General features: G+C 42.8%; 1 protein-coding gene across 1 annotated transcript in view; it reads left to right on the forward strand.

The window, feature by feature from the left end:
- The window catches only part of lca5 (lebercilin LCA5), a gene marked incomplete at its 5' end in the record, with an annotated part of 21,321 nt that extends 4,967 nt beyond the window's left edge, over positions 1-16,354 (forward strand). Inside the window, 10 exons of the mRNA XM_080858844.1 lie at positions 1-8; positions 939-1,223; positions 6,227-6,364; positions 7,910-7,994; positions 8,255-8,314; positions 8,866-9,002; positions 12,268-12,309; positions 13,122-13,332; positions 13,827-13,907; positions 15,408-16,354. The exon at positions 1-8 is cut by the window's left edge and continues 333 nt beyond it. Coding sequence (XP_080714970.1) covers positions 1-8; positions 939-1,223; positions 6,227-6,364; positions 7,910-7,994; positions 8,255-8,314; positions 8,866-9,002; positions 12,268-12,309; positions 13,122-13,332; positions 13,827-13,907; positions 15,408-16,321 — 1,961 coding nt within the window. The 3' untranslated portion in view covers positions 16,322-16,354. The remainder of the gene's footprint in view (positions 9-938; positions 1,224-6,226; positions 6,365-7,909; positions 7,995-8,254; positions 8,315-8,865; positions 9,003-12,267; positions 12,310-13,121; positions 13,333-13,826; positions 13,908-15,407) is intronic.
- Positions 16,355-16,750: the final 396 nt, after the last annotated feature.

The following is a 16,750-nucleotide window of genomic DNA, read 5'->3' on the forward strand; positions in this document are numbered from 1 at the left end:
ACGAGAAGGTATGTGTTTTTGTGTGTGTGTGTGTGTGCACACATGCATGTGTGTGTGTGTGTGTGTGTGTGTGTGTGTGTGTGTGCATGTGCGCAAGAAGAACAGCTTGCTCAGGCAGCTGCAGCTACGCCACAGGAAGGTGTGTGCGTGTGCCTGGGTGTGTGTGCCAGGGTGTGTGTGTGCACGAGATGTGTGTGCCAGGGTGTGTGTGTGCACGAGAGGGTGATTGTGTCAGGGTGTGTGTGTGCACGAGAGGGTGATTGTGTCAGGGTGTGTGTGTGCACGAGAGGGTGATTGTGTGTGTCTTTGTGCGTATTTAAGCGGAGCTTCCCATCCGGTGTCCAAGACTTGCACTGAGTCAGTAAGTCACTTCTGTTATGACAGTCTACATGTACATTGTAAGTCTTATGGTTGTTCTGAGAATATTCAGATGCTGCCCCAATGGCCAGTTTTAGTCTCCTGTGAGTCTCCTGTCTACAATGACAATGAATATTATAAAGATGAAAAAGGTGTAACTGTAAGTGAGTCTTGTGACGGTGGTTTCTCTGTGTTGTCCTAGGTTCTGAACTGCTGCAGCGACACAGAGAATATTATATAACTTAATTGCAGTACCAGTCAAAAGTGTTTTCTCTACTTTTATTATTTTCTACATTGTAGATTAATAAGGAAGACATTTTAACTGCAAAAGAACACATATGTAATGATGTACTAAACAAAAGTGTTATCTACCATGTAGAAAATAATAAAAGTAAAGAAAAAACTTCTCAACAAATGAGAAGGTGTGTTCAAACTTTTGACTGGTACTGTATATAATCATAGTATATAAATGTAAATATCCACATCAGTGAGTTATAAATATATAGAAGTAAACGTCATAATTACAAATATAAAGCTTCCTGTAAGAGACTTGTGATGGTGGTTCCTCTGTGTTGCTCCAGGCTCTGAATCGCTATAGCGACACAGAGAGCGAGATCGCCCAGCTGCTGACACGCCACAGCAACGAGACGCATGCCCTGCGGGAGCGTCTACGCCGCAGCCAGGAGCGACTGCGTGCGTCGGAACGCGGCCAGCGCGAGGCGGACGAGAGGCTGCAGAGGAGTGAGCAGGAGCTCCAGAAGCTGAGGAGGCTCGCCGACGACCTGCGGCTCGGGGAGAGAGAGGAGCTATCCCGCAGGCTCGAGGCCAGCCAGCAGAGGGTGCAAGATAACGAACGCAAAATGAAGGTACGAGGAGGTGTGTGTGTGTGTGTGTGTCTTTGTGAGTGAGTGAGTGAGTGAGTGAGTGAGAAAAAGAGATTAAGAGAGAAAGAGAGAGAGAGAGAGAGAGGAGCTCTCCTGCAGGCTCAAGGCTAGCCAGCAGAGGGCACAAGAGAGTGGGTGCTATGAGAAGGTGTGTGTGTGTGTGTGTGTGTGTGTGTGTGTGTGTGTGTGTGTGTGTGTGTGTGTGTGTGTGTGTGTGTGTGTGTGTGTGTGTGTGTGTGTGTGTGTGTGTGTGTGTGTGTGTGTGTGTGTGTGTGTGTGTGTGTGTGTGTGTGTGTGTGTGTGTGTGTGTGTGTGTGTGTGTGTGTGTGTGTGTGTGTGTGTGTGTGTGTGTGTGTGTGTGTGTGTGTGTGTGCACTCTAGACTAAAGAACGGTAACATGCCCTGCTGAGTCCAAGGTATTTTCTGTGTGTTGGAGTAGTATCTGTACTGCAAGTGTTCATCTGCCTGATTGTCTTAGAGTGATTAGTCGTGGCTTCACTTTCAGTGTTTTGACACTGGTAGTTGTACATTTGGGAGCATTTCATCGCTTTTTTTCTGGTCATGTTTTTCCCCAGACGTTTGTTTGTCACAATGATTGTATAATCCTCCGAGGAGCCGCATAATGAAGTCTTCACTGTCACCATTCCCACATGAGTGCTGCACAAAAACAGACAAATGAATGCCAAATTACTCCTCTAATGTTTGCCAATAGACAGACATTTACAGTCTCTTAGAATTAGCTAACAGAGGATAATTATCCTTTTAGAATTGAATTATTATACTCTTTATAATTGAATTTACAGCCGCGGAAAAAATTAAGAGACCACTTCAAAATTATCAGTTTCTCTGGTTTTACTATTTATTGGTATGTGTTAAAGTAAAATGTACATTTTTGTTTTATTCTATAACCTACTGGCAACATTCCTACCAAATTTCAAATAAAAATATTGTCATTTAGATAATTTATTTGCAGAAAAATGACAATTGGTCAAAATAGCAAAAATGATGCAGTGTCTTCAGATCTCGAATAATGCAAAGAAAACAAGCTCATATTCATTTTTAAACTACACAATACTAATGCTTACACTTAGGAAGAGTTCAGAAATCAATATTTGGTGGAATAACCTTGATTTAAAATCACAACTCTCATGTGTCTTGGCATGCTCTCCACCAGTCTTTCACATTGCCGTTGGGTGACTTTATGCTACTCCTGGCGCAAGAATTCAAGCAGCTCGGCTTCTTTTCATGGCTTGTGACCATCCATCTTCCTCTTGATCACATTTCAGAGGTTTTTTATGGGATTCAGGTCTCGAAATTGGGCTGGCCATGACAGGGTCCTGATCTGGTGGTACTCCATCCACACCTTTACTGGCCTGGCTGTGTGGCATGGAGCATTGCCCTGCTGGAAAAAACATTTCTCAGAGTTGGGGAACATTGTCAGAGCTAAAGGAAGCAAGTTTTTCTTCCGGGACAACGTTGTACTTTGCCTGGCTGAGGTTTGTAAAAGACCATAAGGATTTAAAAAAGCGGACTGGAGGGTCTTCTAGTTCGTCTTCTCTGATGAGTCCAATTTTCAGCTTTGCCCAACACATGGTCGTCTGATGGTTAGACGGAGACCTGGAGAGGCCTACAAGCCAGAGAGTCTTGCACCTACTGTGAAATCGGACTCATCAGAGAAGACGAACTTAGAAGAACCTCCAGTCCGCTTTTTCAATCCTTATGATCTTTTACAAACCTCAGCCAGGCAAAGTACAACGTTGTCCCGGAAGAAAAACTTGCTTCCTTTTGCTCTGACAATGTTCCCCAACTCTGAGAAGTGTTTTTTCCAGCAGGGCAATGCTCCATGCCACACAGCCAGGCCAGTAAAGGTGTGGATGGAGTACCACCAGATCAGGACCCTGTCATGGCCAGCCCAATTTCGAGACCTGAATCTCATAAAAAACCTCTGAAATGTGATCAAGAGGAAGATGGATGGTCACAAGCCATGAAAAGAAGCCGAGCTGCTTGAATTCTTGCGCCAGGAGTAGCATAAAGTCACCCAACGGCAATGTGAAAGACTGGTGGAGAGCATGCCAAGACACATGAAAGTTGTGATTTTAAATCAAGGTTATTCCACCAAATATTGATTTCTGAACTCTTCCTAAGTGTAAGCATTAGTATTGTGTAGTTTAAAAATGAATATGAGCTTGTTTTCTTTGCATTATTCGAGATCTGAAGACACTGCATCATTTTTGCTATTTTGACCAATTGTCATTTTTCTGCAAATAAATTATCTAAATGACAATATTTTTATTTGAAATTTGGTAGGAATGTTGCCAGTAGGTTATAGAATAAAACTAAAATGTACATTTTACTTTAACACATACCAATAAATAGTAAAACCAGAGAAACTGATAATTTTGAAGTGGTCTCTTAATTTTTTCCGCGGCTGTATGTCGGTAGTATGAGAGTATTTTTATGGTCTTAACAGATGGTTGATGTAACCTTAAAGGTGAAATATGTAGGTTTTGTTTTTGTCATAAATGCCTCTTGATCTTAAAGAAGCATGGGATTCTGAAGGCATGACACACACACACACACACCCTTTTGCCCATATTACAGAACTTTCATTTTCTTTGTTTTAGAGGAAACTATTTTATAAACCATATTAGAACTATCTCAGGCCTTCACAAATGTAAAGAAATGCCTATAAAACCTCTGAAACGATCAAACAAACAAAAAAACACCATGCCTCAAATACTGTGAAACACTTGGCCTAGTTATGTTGGAACATAAACATTTTCATTCATTAGCAGCAGAAAAACGGCATATTGCACACATGCTGCTCATCCTTTTAGTTAAGTTTATGTCCCAATCTCTAAGGGGGGAGGGAGGGCTTCACCCTAGGTAACACCTTATGAACCAGTGCTTCAGGGAGGTCACATGAGCTTGATGTTGAGGTAAATAATCATCCTCTGGGCCCAGTCTTCCTCTGAGGTTTTCAAACTCTGCCATTAGACAACAGGAAACGGCAGGACTGTACACCTTTCGCTCGTCTTCTCCTGTGCTGGTGAGTTGGCAACTGGTCTAGCTTGACTGTTCAACTGGTTCCTGGGTGGCTGACGTAGTTTTCACTTTTCCTCTATGGTGAACAGTCTGCTGGACTGACGTAGTCTTCACTTTTCCTCTATGGTGAGCAGTCTGCTGGGCTGACGTAGTCTTCACTTTTTCTCTATGGTGAACAGTCTGTTGCTGTAGCTCTGCTACGAGACACGTTATATGAGGTGTGCTGGGTTGACGTAGTCTTTACTTCTTCTTTACTTTACTCTGTGGTGAAGGGTCCGCTGGGCTGACATAGTCAGCTCAAGTAGGCTGCTGTGGGTGTAGGGCCGGCAGTGAAAAGGTTAGCTTTAACATGTTTTTCCCACTTCTTCTGTGGTGGTGGATGTGCTGCTCTGGCTCTGCCATGTGGGACCTATTTTCAGGAAGTGAAATAATTTTCATTCTTCTTCCATGGTGAGGCCTAACATAAGCGAAAGGCATCTCCGAATTGCATCTTGTGTGGAGCCAAAAATGGGGAGCTAGTCACAATTGTTTAGGTAGCTCCGTATGAGATATGTTATATTCTGTGACTTGTTTGTTGTTTGTGAAAAACAAGAAAACAAGTGTGTGTGTGTCGTGTGTCAAATTCAATATTTGTCTGTGTGTCACTCACTAAAATAGATATAGATACACATTCACACAATCGGACATGCATATTCTCTTTCTTTGTCTCAGTCATTACCAAATGTGTTTGTGTGAGTGATAAGTGTGTGTCTTCCTAGACAACAGCAGCTTGCCTCCCTTTATGATGAATAATATTTAGTGCTGTCAGTAAACTGATTATTAACGACGTTAACGTAAACCCATTTTTACAACGTCAATCTTTTTCTCACAAGATTAACGCAAGATTCAAAAATATTTTTTGTATAGAAGTAAGTTCACGTTAGTGTTTGAGTGAATGGTGTGCGCGATACGCCGAAATGGATGATTAAAAGCTTCTGAATGGAAAGTTTACTTTTAAAAGTTCGTTGTGCAATAGGCTGAAAGCAAAGAAGTAGTAGGCGTACCTTTTATTGATAACCTAACTGTTACGGTTCATTGTTTCTGAAATAAGAGGCCTGACTGCTATGTTCCCAGCACACTTGAAAAAAAGGCTGAGTCCTTGTTTACCTGAAATGTGCATTTTATAATTTTATTTTGAATGAAACATTTGCATAAAGCAAGCCAATCCACTTTTCCATATTGATAAAAGCATTAAAATGAAAAAATATTTATTTAGAATAGATAAAAATGTCCGACTAATTGTGATTAATTTTGAGTTAACTATGACATAAATGTGATTAATTGTGATTAAATATTTTAATCGTTTGACAACACTAGTAATATTATATTGTGATGCTCCCATCCGTCTGCAAGGCGGAATTGACGCAGCTTATGCAGCGGTTGCAGTACATTTGCCATGCACTAGATAATGTGCTGTATACTGTAGTATGCAGAGTAACTCCATACTGCAAAGAGTCAGTCACTGGACTGCTGTCACACTGATGACCTTCATTTACCTGGAGGATTTCATTTTGATTTGAGTTCTGGTCCGAAGGCCGGAGGATAAAGCCATTGTGGCATCTACCCAGGAGTGTAACGCGTTAAGCTAGCTCCAGTTCTCTGGTCCCCCTCTGTTTTGGAACAACAAACAGCTACAGAGCTCTCAGACAAGGACTATAGAAACGGATGCTTCTTAAAGCTTCTTAAAGCTTCTTAGTGGTCCACACACACACACACACACACACACACACACACACACACACACACACACACACACACACACACACACACACACACAAACACACATTGAACATGGACACTTACCTGCACGGTTCTCAATCACTGTTTGGTCGGCTGCCACTAGACTGGACAAGCGCTTTTGATTTTGTATGTGACCTTTGCCATATGACCCCTGACCCCAGGAGCTGGAACGGAACATGGAGCTGAGCAGTGGGAGCTTCCAGAGGCAGCTGGTGGGAGAGAGGAGGAGAACCCACGAGGGGCAGGAGGAGGTGCGCTCCCTACAGGAGGAGGTGGAGAGACTCACGCTCAAGTTAAAGGTAGAGTTCACACACACACACACACACACACACACACACACACACTCACACACACTCACTCACCTATATAAACACACAAGGCACAGGAGGATGTGTGCTACCTATGGGAGGAAGTGGAGAGACTCACACTCAAACTGAAGCTAGAGGTGTCACAGACACATACACACTGACACACGCACACACACACACACACACACATATACACAGACATACAAACAGACACACACACACACACACACACACGCACGCACGCACTCACAGACAAACACACACGCATACACTACATAGGAGAAGGTGTGATCTCTACAGGAGGAGGTGGAGGGACTCACACTAAAACTGAAAGTACTGAGGACACACACACACACACACACACACACACACTTGCCACACACACACACACACACACACACACTAACCTCACACAGACACAGACATACGTAACACACATAGACAACACATTTTCATTCCCAGTTTTCCATGTAACATCAGCTAGATAACTAGCCATCATTTTATTTTATGCAAATGGTACTCTGCCACTCTGGAATTCCGTTGTAGGTTATTTAAAAGTGTCCTTAGCTAGCTAGCTAGTTAGCCAGCAAAGCAATTAGGCCATCATAGCAACCAGGCAAAATGTTTGCTGCAAAGCCTTAAGCATAGTTTAATTGTTCTAAATCAATACAAGACAGTTGGGTTCAGAGTGTTCACAATCACTTGTGAATGATGTTCATGATGGCTTCACGTAGACATTAAACAATCCTGAGAGAAATCATCAACATCAATGGGGCAATGGCTTAATCTGATATCAGTGTTGAATGAAAAAGGGAATTGGGTATAAAACACAAACACACAGACACACACACACAGCCTCAGTAACTCTTATGAAGTGACAGTGGTACAGTGTAAATGCAAAATGTGTATACATCCTTGTAAGTCACTAAGGAAAAAAGCGTCTGCTAAATGACTAAATGTAAATGTATACATAAAAACACCGACACACACACACACACAGGAAGCCAACTTACACGGACACACACACAGAGGAAACAGACATACACGAACACACACCCACACACACACCCACACACACACACACACACACACACACACACACACACACACACACACACACACACACTCAGGAAACAAAAATACACAAACATAAAGTAAGCTACTTGTCTGTGTGAAGGACAAGTCAGTGCTGACTCCTCCCCAGGCATATTTATACATTTTATATTACACATGTATTTTATATTACACATGTATTTTATATTATTATTATTAGTTTTGGTGATTCACTACTGGAGGCCTCTTCCTGAAGGCTTTACCTCTGATCAGTACGTCTGAACAGACAACCTCATGTGCACTTTCTGTGCACACTCTCAACTGAATATTACTTCACAAACATTAACTACGTAACATACACACACACATACACATTTACTTGTACTAAATCACACACAGACCCACCCCAACCCTTAGGGTCAGGGGGAGCAAGCTACTCACCAACACGTCCTGTTTTGTCCTATTTTTGTTCTTTGTCTGCAGGAAAAGGAGAGAGAGCTGGACACCAGGAACATCTATGCCAACCGCATGCCGAAGACCCACTCGGACAGTATGGCCAAGAAGAAAGGTAGCCTTGGTCCTGTGATGGACAGCAGCCCTTCACTGTCATGACTGACATAGACAGTGCATTTGTATTAACACCTACTGCAGCAGGAGAAATTGCTAATATGCTTTTCCCCAATGGGTGATGTGTAGTTTAAAGCAACATTATGCAGGTTTTAACAGCCTCTGAAAGTACATTTTTGTAGGTAGTATGTAGGTATCCAGTTTTATTTTGATGACATATGGTCAGGTGAAAGAGATAAACACTCCTGTCTTTCCCTCCAGCTGACCATGAGGTTCCTTCCTATGTAGATTTGTGCTCCAGGTCGGAAAACCTGCGAAGATGTAAGAAGATTTTTTACAGAACATCTCACCAAAATAGATTAGTTTTCAAGCTAGCTAGCTGTTAGCGGTGCCAATTGTGCTGCTATTGATGTTTGAAAGCCAAATATGTAGACAGTTATCTTGTTAGCGCGCTAGTTTTACACACAAAATAAAACCCTCTTTCATGCCTCAGTAAGCATTTAAAGAACAGTTGACTTATCTGACATTTGGATTAATTTACTTCAGTGCACTACAGTTCAGTGAGTGTGTGTATGGGTGTGTGGACGAGGATGTGTTTAGGTTTCCTGTTCATGGGTTTCATCAAGTATCTCAGCTGCTCTGGGTCGATGTCTCGCTCTAACTGTTGACTCCAATCACAGAACTGTCCACAGTCCCTTAGGATAAGAACAACAGCAAATTGCCTAATAGAAAATGTTCTTTGTGTGTGTGTGTGTGTGTGTGTGTGTGTGTGTGTGTGTGTGTGTGTGTGTGTGTGTGTGTGTGTGTGTGTGTGTGTGTGTGTGTGTGTGTGTGTGTGTGTGTGTGTGTGTGTGTGTGTGTGTGTGTATCAGTCCCCAGCAGGAGTAGCAGTAAGGCGGTACAGACAGTGGACAGGACGATCTCGCTGGACTTCCCCTCGCCTCCCCCGGCCATCACCGACGGCAGTGAGTTCACTGAGCACGGGGCTGATGATTACCTCTCTCTCAAGGCAAGGAAACACACACACACTCTTTCTCTCTTTCTTACTCTTTTCACTCATACACACAAGCTCACACAATCTCGTAAATATGAACAGACACACACACTCTTATGTACATATGAACATACACACACACACACACACACACACACACACACACACACACACACACACACACAATAAACATTAGGATACACACAAACAGCCTGGATTGCCTGATTCTGGAAAAAAAAATACCCTCTGTGGCTCTCTCTCTCTCTCTCTCTGATCCCTCCGCTGTCTCCTGCAGCAGTCATAGCACAATCCCTTTGAAGCTAAACGCTAACACCGGCCATTCCAACCACTGTAATCTATGCTGTGTGTGCGGTGTATTGCTATGACTAGGGCCCTCTCCAGGTTATACCTGTGAATAGTGATGTTGGAGGTGTCAGTTCATCAAAGGTCAAAGTAAACTTCATTATCCCAGATAGGTCAATTGAGGTGGTCAAGGTGCAGAAGCACACAAAGACCCATGTATTCTAAGCCTGTCTCGGCCCCAGGCTTCGACAAGGGTCCTTAAAGAGGCGTCAGCTGTGGATGTGTCATTGCAGGAGTTTCAGCAGGAGAGAGTGTTTCATATTCATCTCTGTCACACACACACACACACACACACACACACACACACACACACACTCTCTTCCGCTCTCTCTCTCTCCCTCTCTCTCTCTCTCTGTCTCTCTTTCTTACACTCTGTATCTCTCTCTCACACACACACACATACACTCACTCTCTCTCTCTCTCACTCAAACTCCCTCTCTTTCTCTCTCTGACACTCATACACTCTCTATTTATATATCTCTCTCACTCACTCACTCACTCTCTCTGTCTCACTCTCTCATGCTCTCTGTATTTCACTATTTTCCTGTTCCCTCTACTTTCTCTCTTGTGTCTCCCTCTCTCTGTCTGTCTCTTTATGTCTCCCTCTCTCTGTCTCTCTCTTTGTATCTTCCTCTCTCTGTCTGTCTATCACTGTCATCTTTTGTCATCTTTCTAGTGCATGCCATTGCTCATGCTCTTTCTCCTTTTATCTATCCGTTTTTCTCTTTTTTCCTACCCCATACACTAACTTTTAGTCTTCAGTTCAGTTCAATTCCTTCCAAATATGCAGTTTTGAATGACATATTTTGCCGAAGCCTTCATGGACTAGCTTTTACAATGAGAAGTGACAAGCAACATATCATTTATCGAAGAACAAACACAAATCACATGTATAAATCTGTTCATTGGATGGGAAGGTATCTCCCTTTCTCTCTCTCTCTCTCTTTCACTCTCTCTACCTCATCCATCTTATTCTCCTTCTAAATCAAACTAAGTTTTTTGTTGTTGTCGTAGTTACATCTTCTCTCCCTCTCTCTCCTGAATCCTGTCTAAGTATTGGAGTACTGGACTTTTATTGAGAGCTTAATGATCACTGTAGGCGTTCAGCAGCACAGCCAGTCAATTGCCTGTGACACACACACACTCACACACACACACTCACTCATTCAGGGAGTCAATGTCGGCTGTCCCATGTCGCCGTGATTTACACATTCCTCCCTTTTCAATTCCACAAGTCGCCCCTTGTTATTCTGCTAACAGACACTTTACAAACACTTCAACATATATTCAGTGTGCATCAGGAAGGTGCCTGGGTGCTTTGAAGTAGAAGACTTTCACTCAATCACACACACACACACACACACACACACACACACACACACACACACACACACACACACACACACACACACACACACACACACACACACACACACACACACACACACACACACACACACACACACACACACAACACTCACTTTCTCTCTCTCCTTCTCTCTTTTTTCTCACTCCTTTCACTCACTCATATACTGTTTACAATGTCCTACACCTATATAATATTTTAGACATAGTCCTCATACTGTTTACACTGTCCTACAACTCTATAATACTTTTCTCTTAGTTCACATGCTGATTACAATGTCCTATAACTCTATAATAGTTTAGACATAGTTCACATGCTGATTACAATGTCCTACAACTCTATAATACTTTTCTCATAGTTCACATGCTGATTACAATGTCCTACAACTCTATAATAGTTTAGACATAGTTCACATGCTGATTACAATGTCCTACAACTCTATAATATTTAAGAAATAGTTCACATGCTGATTACAATGTCCTACAACTCTATAATATTTTAGACATAGTTAACATGCTGATTACAATGTCGTACAACTCTATAATATTTTCCCCATAGACCACATGCTGTGGCCTCACTCATCATGCCCGCAAAAGGATCATGGGTATTAGAATTCTACTGCTTATGCTTAATGCAGCACAAGATCTCAGGTCAAACACTCACACATTCAAACATACACTTACACATTCAAACGAACACTTACACATTCGAGCACACTCACACATTCAAACATACACTCACACATCCAACAAACACTCACACTTTCAAACACTTACTCACACACATTCAAACATTCACTCACACATCCAAACAAACACTCACACACATTCAAACAAACACTCACACACATTCGAGCACACTCACACATGCAAACAAACACTCACACATCCAAACAAACACTCACACTTTCGAACACTTACTCACACACATTCAAACATTCACTCACACATCCAAACAAACACTCACACACATTCAAACAAACACTCACACATCCAAACAAACACTCACACACATTCAAACATACACTCACACACATTCGAACATACTCACACACATTCAAACATACACTCAAACATTCAAAGACACACTCACACACATTCAAACATACACTCGCACACATTCAAACATACACTCACACATTCGAAAAAAACACTCACACACATTCAAACATTCACTCACACATCCAAACAAACACTCACACACATTCAAACATTCAATCACATATCCAAACAAACACTCACACACTTTCAAACATTCACTCACACATTCGAAAAACACTCACACACATTCAAACATACACTCACACACTCACACACATTCAAACACACACTCACACACATTCAAACACATACACACTCACTCACTCATACACTCGCTCATTAGAAGTAGGTGGAAGGGCATTGGTATTTATTGAATTAGTGACTCGTGTCGTTTAGTTCCCTTTGAACACCATATATACCAACCATGGGGTTTGTTTACATGAAGTACTCTGGCTCTCATTAAGTGGTGCTTGGCAGTTCAATGAATCATCGCTGATCTTTTGATTCACAGATTCATCAACCTCTGGAACCTACATTCCAAAGGGTAACTAAGGTCAGGGCCTTCGGCATGGCCTCCACTATACAAGCATGCACCTGTAATCCCTGTTCATCTTTACTAATGGCTGGACTGCTGCTGCATGCATGCTAATTAAGTGTCAAGTGCACGGCCATCAGACTGTTATTCCACTTCACAGATAGGTGACATGCATACTTTTGGTGCCCTCAGATGGCTTGATATGATGACTACTTTAAAATCAATTTCCCCTATCAATTTCCACTAACAATTTAATTATATCATAGGCCATATCTGTGGTCCTTACTCACTGTTAAGTCTCCCAATATTTTCAGATTTTCATAAATATATAAAATGAGGTTTCATAAATAAGTATCCATCCAAAAATATGCATCTCTGAAACTTTGGTGCCCTCAGATGACTTGATATGATGACTACTTTAAAATCAATTTCCACTATCTGTGGTCCTTACTCACTGTTACGTCTTCCCAAGATTTTCAGATTTTCTTAAATATATAAAATGAGGTTTCATAAATAGGTATCCATCCAAAAATATGCATCTCTGAAACTTTGGTGCCCTCAGATGGCTTGATATGATGACTACTTTAAAATCAATTTCCAATATCTGTGGTCCTTACTCACTGTTACGTCTTCCCAAGATTTTCAGATTTTCATAAATATATAAAATGAGGTTTCATAAATAAGTATCCATCCAAAAATATGCATCTCTGAAACTATTGCTGTGGATTCACTGACAAGGACACAACTGACTCAGTCATTTAGTCACTGGCGTTTACTTTATGACCTTTGACACTAAACACTGTGTCCTCTTCATCTCTTTCTGTCCCTAGGAACTACAGAACGGAGAACAGACGTCGAAAGAGACAAACGCATCAAAAGATCGAGAACAAGAACGAGAGCGGGAGAGGGAGAGAGAGAGGGAAAAGGAACAACGGAGAGAGAGAATGAAGAAGGAGAAGGAGGACAAGGAGAGGGAGGAGAAACAGAAGTTCGACCAGGAGCTGAATGCTTTGGAGGAGAAAGCCAAAAGACTCAGAGATGGTGAGAACTTCCCAGTACTACTTCTCTTCTTAGATTGACTGAGGAATTCAGCTAGTGTTGTAATATAATGTAATGTAAATGTAAAAAAAATACACTGAATATCCTAAAAGTAAGGTTTTGGTTAATAATCACACATTACGAGACAATTAATAACATAAAAAGCTTGAAAGTTCAAAAGTGAAAACTTCAAATGTATTACTAATATAAGACTATAAATCTTTGGCTTGTTTGTCAGGAGCTTCGTGAATAAGCAGCTAAATTTAGCCAAGCTTTACCAACTGTGAAATTTGATGAACTGTGCCCATAACCTTCTCATTAAGGTCTGCCACTATTTAATGATATCATAGGCCATTCTCAGGTACTTCTTTCTAATATGACCAGTGAGCATAATTACATAAAGACTGTATCAGTGTTGCGTTAGCGATGACATATTTTCACCGTGCCAGCTGTGATCTCAGTGAGTGATAATGGTATTCTTCCCCATCGCGCTCCAGATAAGTTAGCGTCACGTGACCCTACGGTCTCAGACGCCCACTCTGTGGAGGGAGCTGGCCCAGCCCTTTATGAGCTCAACAGTGAGTATCGGCATGTATAGTTGTAGCTCCAACTGACAAATCTCTTCATGAAAACTAGCTGCACCTGAAGTTGTAGAGATGAAAAGTTTTGCAATAAATCATAAAAGTACAAGCCCAGAGGCACATGTGCAAAGACCACATAGAGCTGTTATTGTAGAACTTTGCTTCCGTAGTTCTAGATTGTGTTATAGAATTAGGTGTAGACATAGATATAGTAAAATTATAGATAGATCACTAGCATTGTTCTATTGTGTTCACGGCTCCCTTTCCTGATGGAATATCCCATAATAGTTATCACTATGGATACCTGTCAACACCCTGCCAACTACATTATCCTGTTCCATGCCCCTAATGTATTTCATAGAATACTGAATATCAAAAACAACAGCAATATATATTCTTTCATTTGCTTTCTGCTCCCCTGTGTTACAGTTAGTGTAAATGGTGTAAATTGGGAAAGTACAAAAGATGTGGCGCTTCCAGGTTACCTGTTTTTGACGGAAATTGTAAAAATGTCTATAGGACAGTGTGCGTTTGCGTGTGTGTGTGTGTGTGTGCGTGTGTGTGTGTGTGTGTGTGTGTGTGTGTGTGTGTGTGTGTGTGTGGCGTACATTCTACTCAAAACATTGCCAAAGACACAAATGCAAACAACAGCAGGATTTGTTTATGAAAACATAACAAACAAGTCATTGAAATCAAGACATTAATGGCAGGAAAAGCTGGATAATCAGAATAAGTGCTGTAAGCGTTATGAGACAGGAAAATGGTTAAGCTGCAATCTATGTTGAAAGAATCTGCTTTTTTTAGCAAAATAGTCAAAGGCCCGTACCTAGTTCAAGTAAGCTTGTTCAGAGAGACTGTCCATGACAGCTTAGCGAAAGAATGCGTTTATTCAGACACTAGACACTAGACACATCATCTCGTCACAGCAAGAGCTGCTGCCAGGAAACAGTTTTCTGGATTCAAGGAGGTCTTCTTTCACAGAAATGTACAGACATTTATAGTGTAGAATTAACAAGAAGGTGTAAGGGGAGGGGATGGGTGGGTCTTGAGGTCAAGGGGGAGGGCTAGCTTGACCGTGGCTATAGCCAGGTAAGGCCATATAGATGCTAAGGCCTTTCGACCACAACCATCTTGTCGTGGTTGTAGACAAAAGCTAACTTATGTCTCTGGCTCCAAGACACACAAAAGCCAGGAACCAGGTCTGATGGCTCATCAACATAGACAAAAGGCCAGTACTCACCTTGATGGTTCTGGCCTGGCGCTATGCAAACTTACTTGTGGAGGTCGAATTGATATTTGGTCTTTTAGGTTAAGTTATGGTCTGCTTTGAAATCCACCTATCTTACAATGTACATACACACACATACATTATATATATGCATTATGTCATATACGTATGTGTATATATGTATGTATGCATGTATGCAAGTAAGTATATATATATATGTCTGTGTGATTTGCGCTGTACCCTTACTCTTGTCTTCTGTCCTTACACAGACTGGGAAAAGGAGGAGGACACCAGGAAGAAGCGCAGTCTCTCCAATCTCCAGAAGGAGGATGAGAACAGCCGTGGGCACGGCCTCCCTAAGGAAGAGGAAGTTAAAGCTAAAGACATAGGGAGTCCCTCTACCACAGTGGCCAGTCAGGAGATAGTGGAGGAGGAGAGAAGTCGGAAACAGCACCTCCTGGAGAAGATGCGCCAGATCGACAAGCAGAACCAAGGGGGCGACCCGGACCGGTTCTTCTCCGACCCGGCGGGGGAACCGATTTCTGAGACTCGCTCGCCCTCGCGGGTCTCTGAGCCGCGGAACCAGAACTCCTCCATCTTCGGCTTCACGGAGCCAGCGGAGAACGTCAGCTTGCGGGGGGGTTCAGAGCGCGGTGGTGGCGGGGGGGAGGGTGTGACGGGGGGGCGCAGGGGGGGCCTCAGGGGCTCGCAGAGGCCCAGTGAAGAGGATGGCTTCTCATTCGGCAGCTATGCACCATCCTTTGGCCGACCAACCCAGAGAGCCGCCCTCACCTCCACGTCCACCTCCACCTCCAGGAGTCGGCCGGAGATCGCCCCCAAACCAGTGCTCGACTCTGGGCTTGACACTGGGCTTGACCTGGGCACAGACCTGGGAGGGGTAGTGAAGGAGCGCAAGTCCAACCTCATGCAGCAGCTCTTTGGGTTGGCCGCCGCCCCAGTGCCCCCTTCCTCCAAGATGGAGGTCCTGAACCACCCGCCCTCATCCAACCCCCCCTGGTCTGGTGTGGGAGGGCGCAGAAAAGACACAGAGTCACCGCCTAGCAACAACAACAACAGTAGAACGTTGCCTAATACCAGGAGCACCCTGCACGTCAATGAAAGCCGTCCGGCGGTGAGGGCAGTCCCTTCGTTCGACGACGACATTGAGGAGCTCACCCTCTGATCACCCAATTCATTGTGGTCTGAACACTAAGAGACATTTGTTATTGTGGACAGGGATCTAAACTCTCTGCTCTGTCCTGTGAAGCACTTTTACAAGCACCAAATCGTTTCAGATAAACAGAGGTCTAACTGAAACAATATACATGGGTCCTAGGGTTCATCAACTCATTACTCTGTTATATGTTTGTGGTAACACGTGCAGCACGTGTGTGTGTGTGTGTGTGTGTGTGTGTGTGTGTGTGTGTGTGTGTGTGTGTGTGTGTGTGTGTGTGTGTGTGTGTGTGTGTGTGTGTGTGTGTGTGTGTGTGTGTGTGTGTGTGTGTGTGTGTGTGTGTGTGTGTGTGTGTGTGTGTGTGTGTGTGTGTGTGTGTGTGTGTGTGTGTGTGTGGACTCCATGGCAAAGTGCTGTGTTGTCTGTTCTTATACAGAA

The sequence above is a fragment of the Sprattus sprattus genome (genome assembly GCF_963457725.1).
Source record: "Sprattus sprattus genome assembly, chromosome: 2".
Lineage (NCBI taxonomy): Eukaryota > Metazoa > Chordata > Actinopteri > Clupeiformes > Clupeidae > Sprattus > Sprattus sprattus.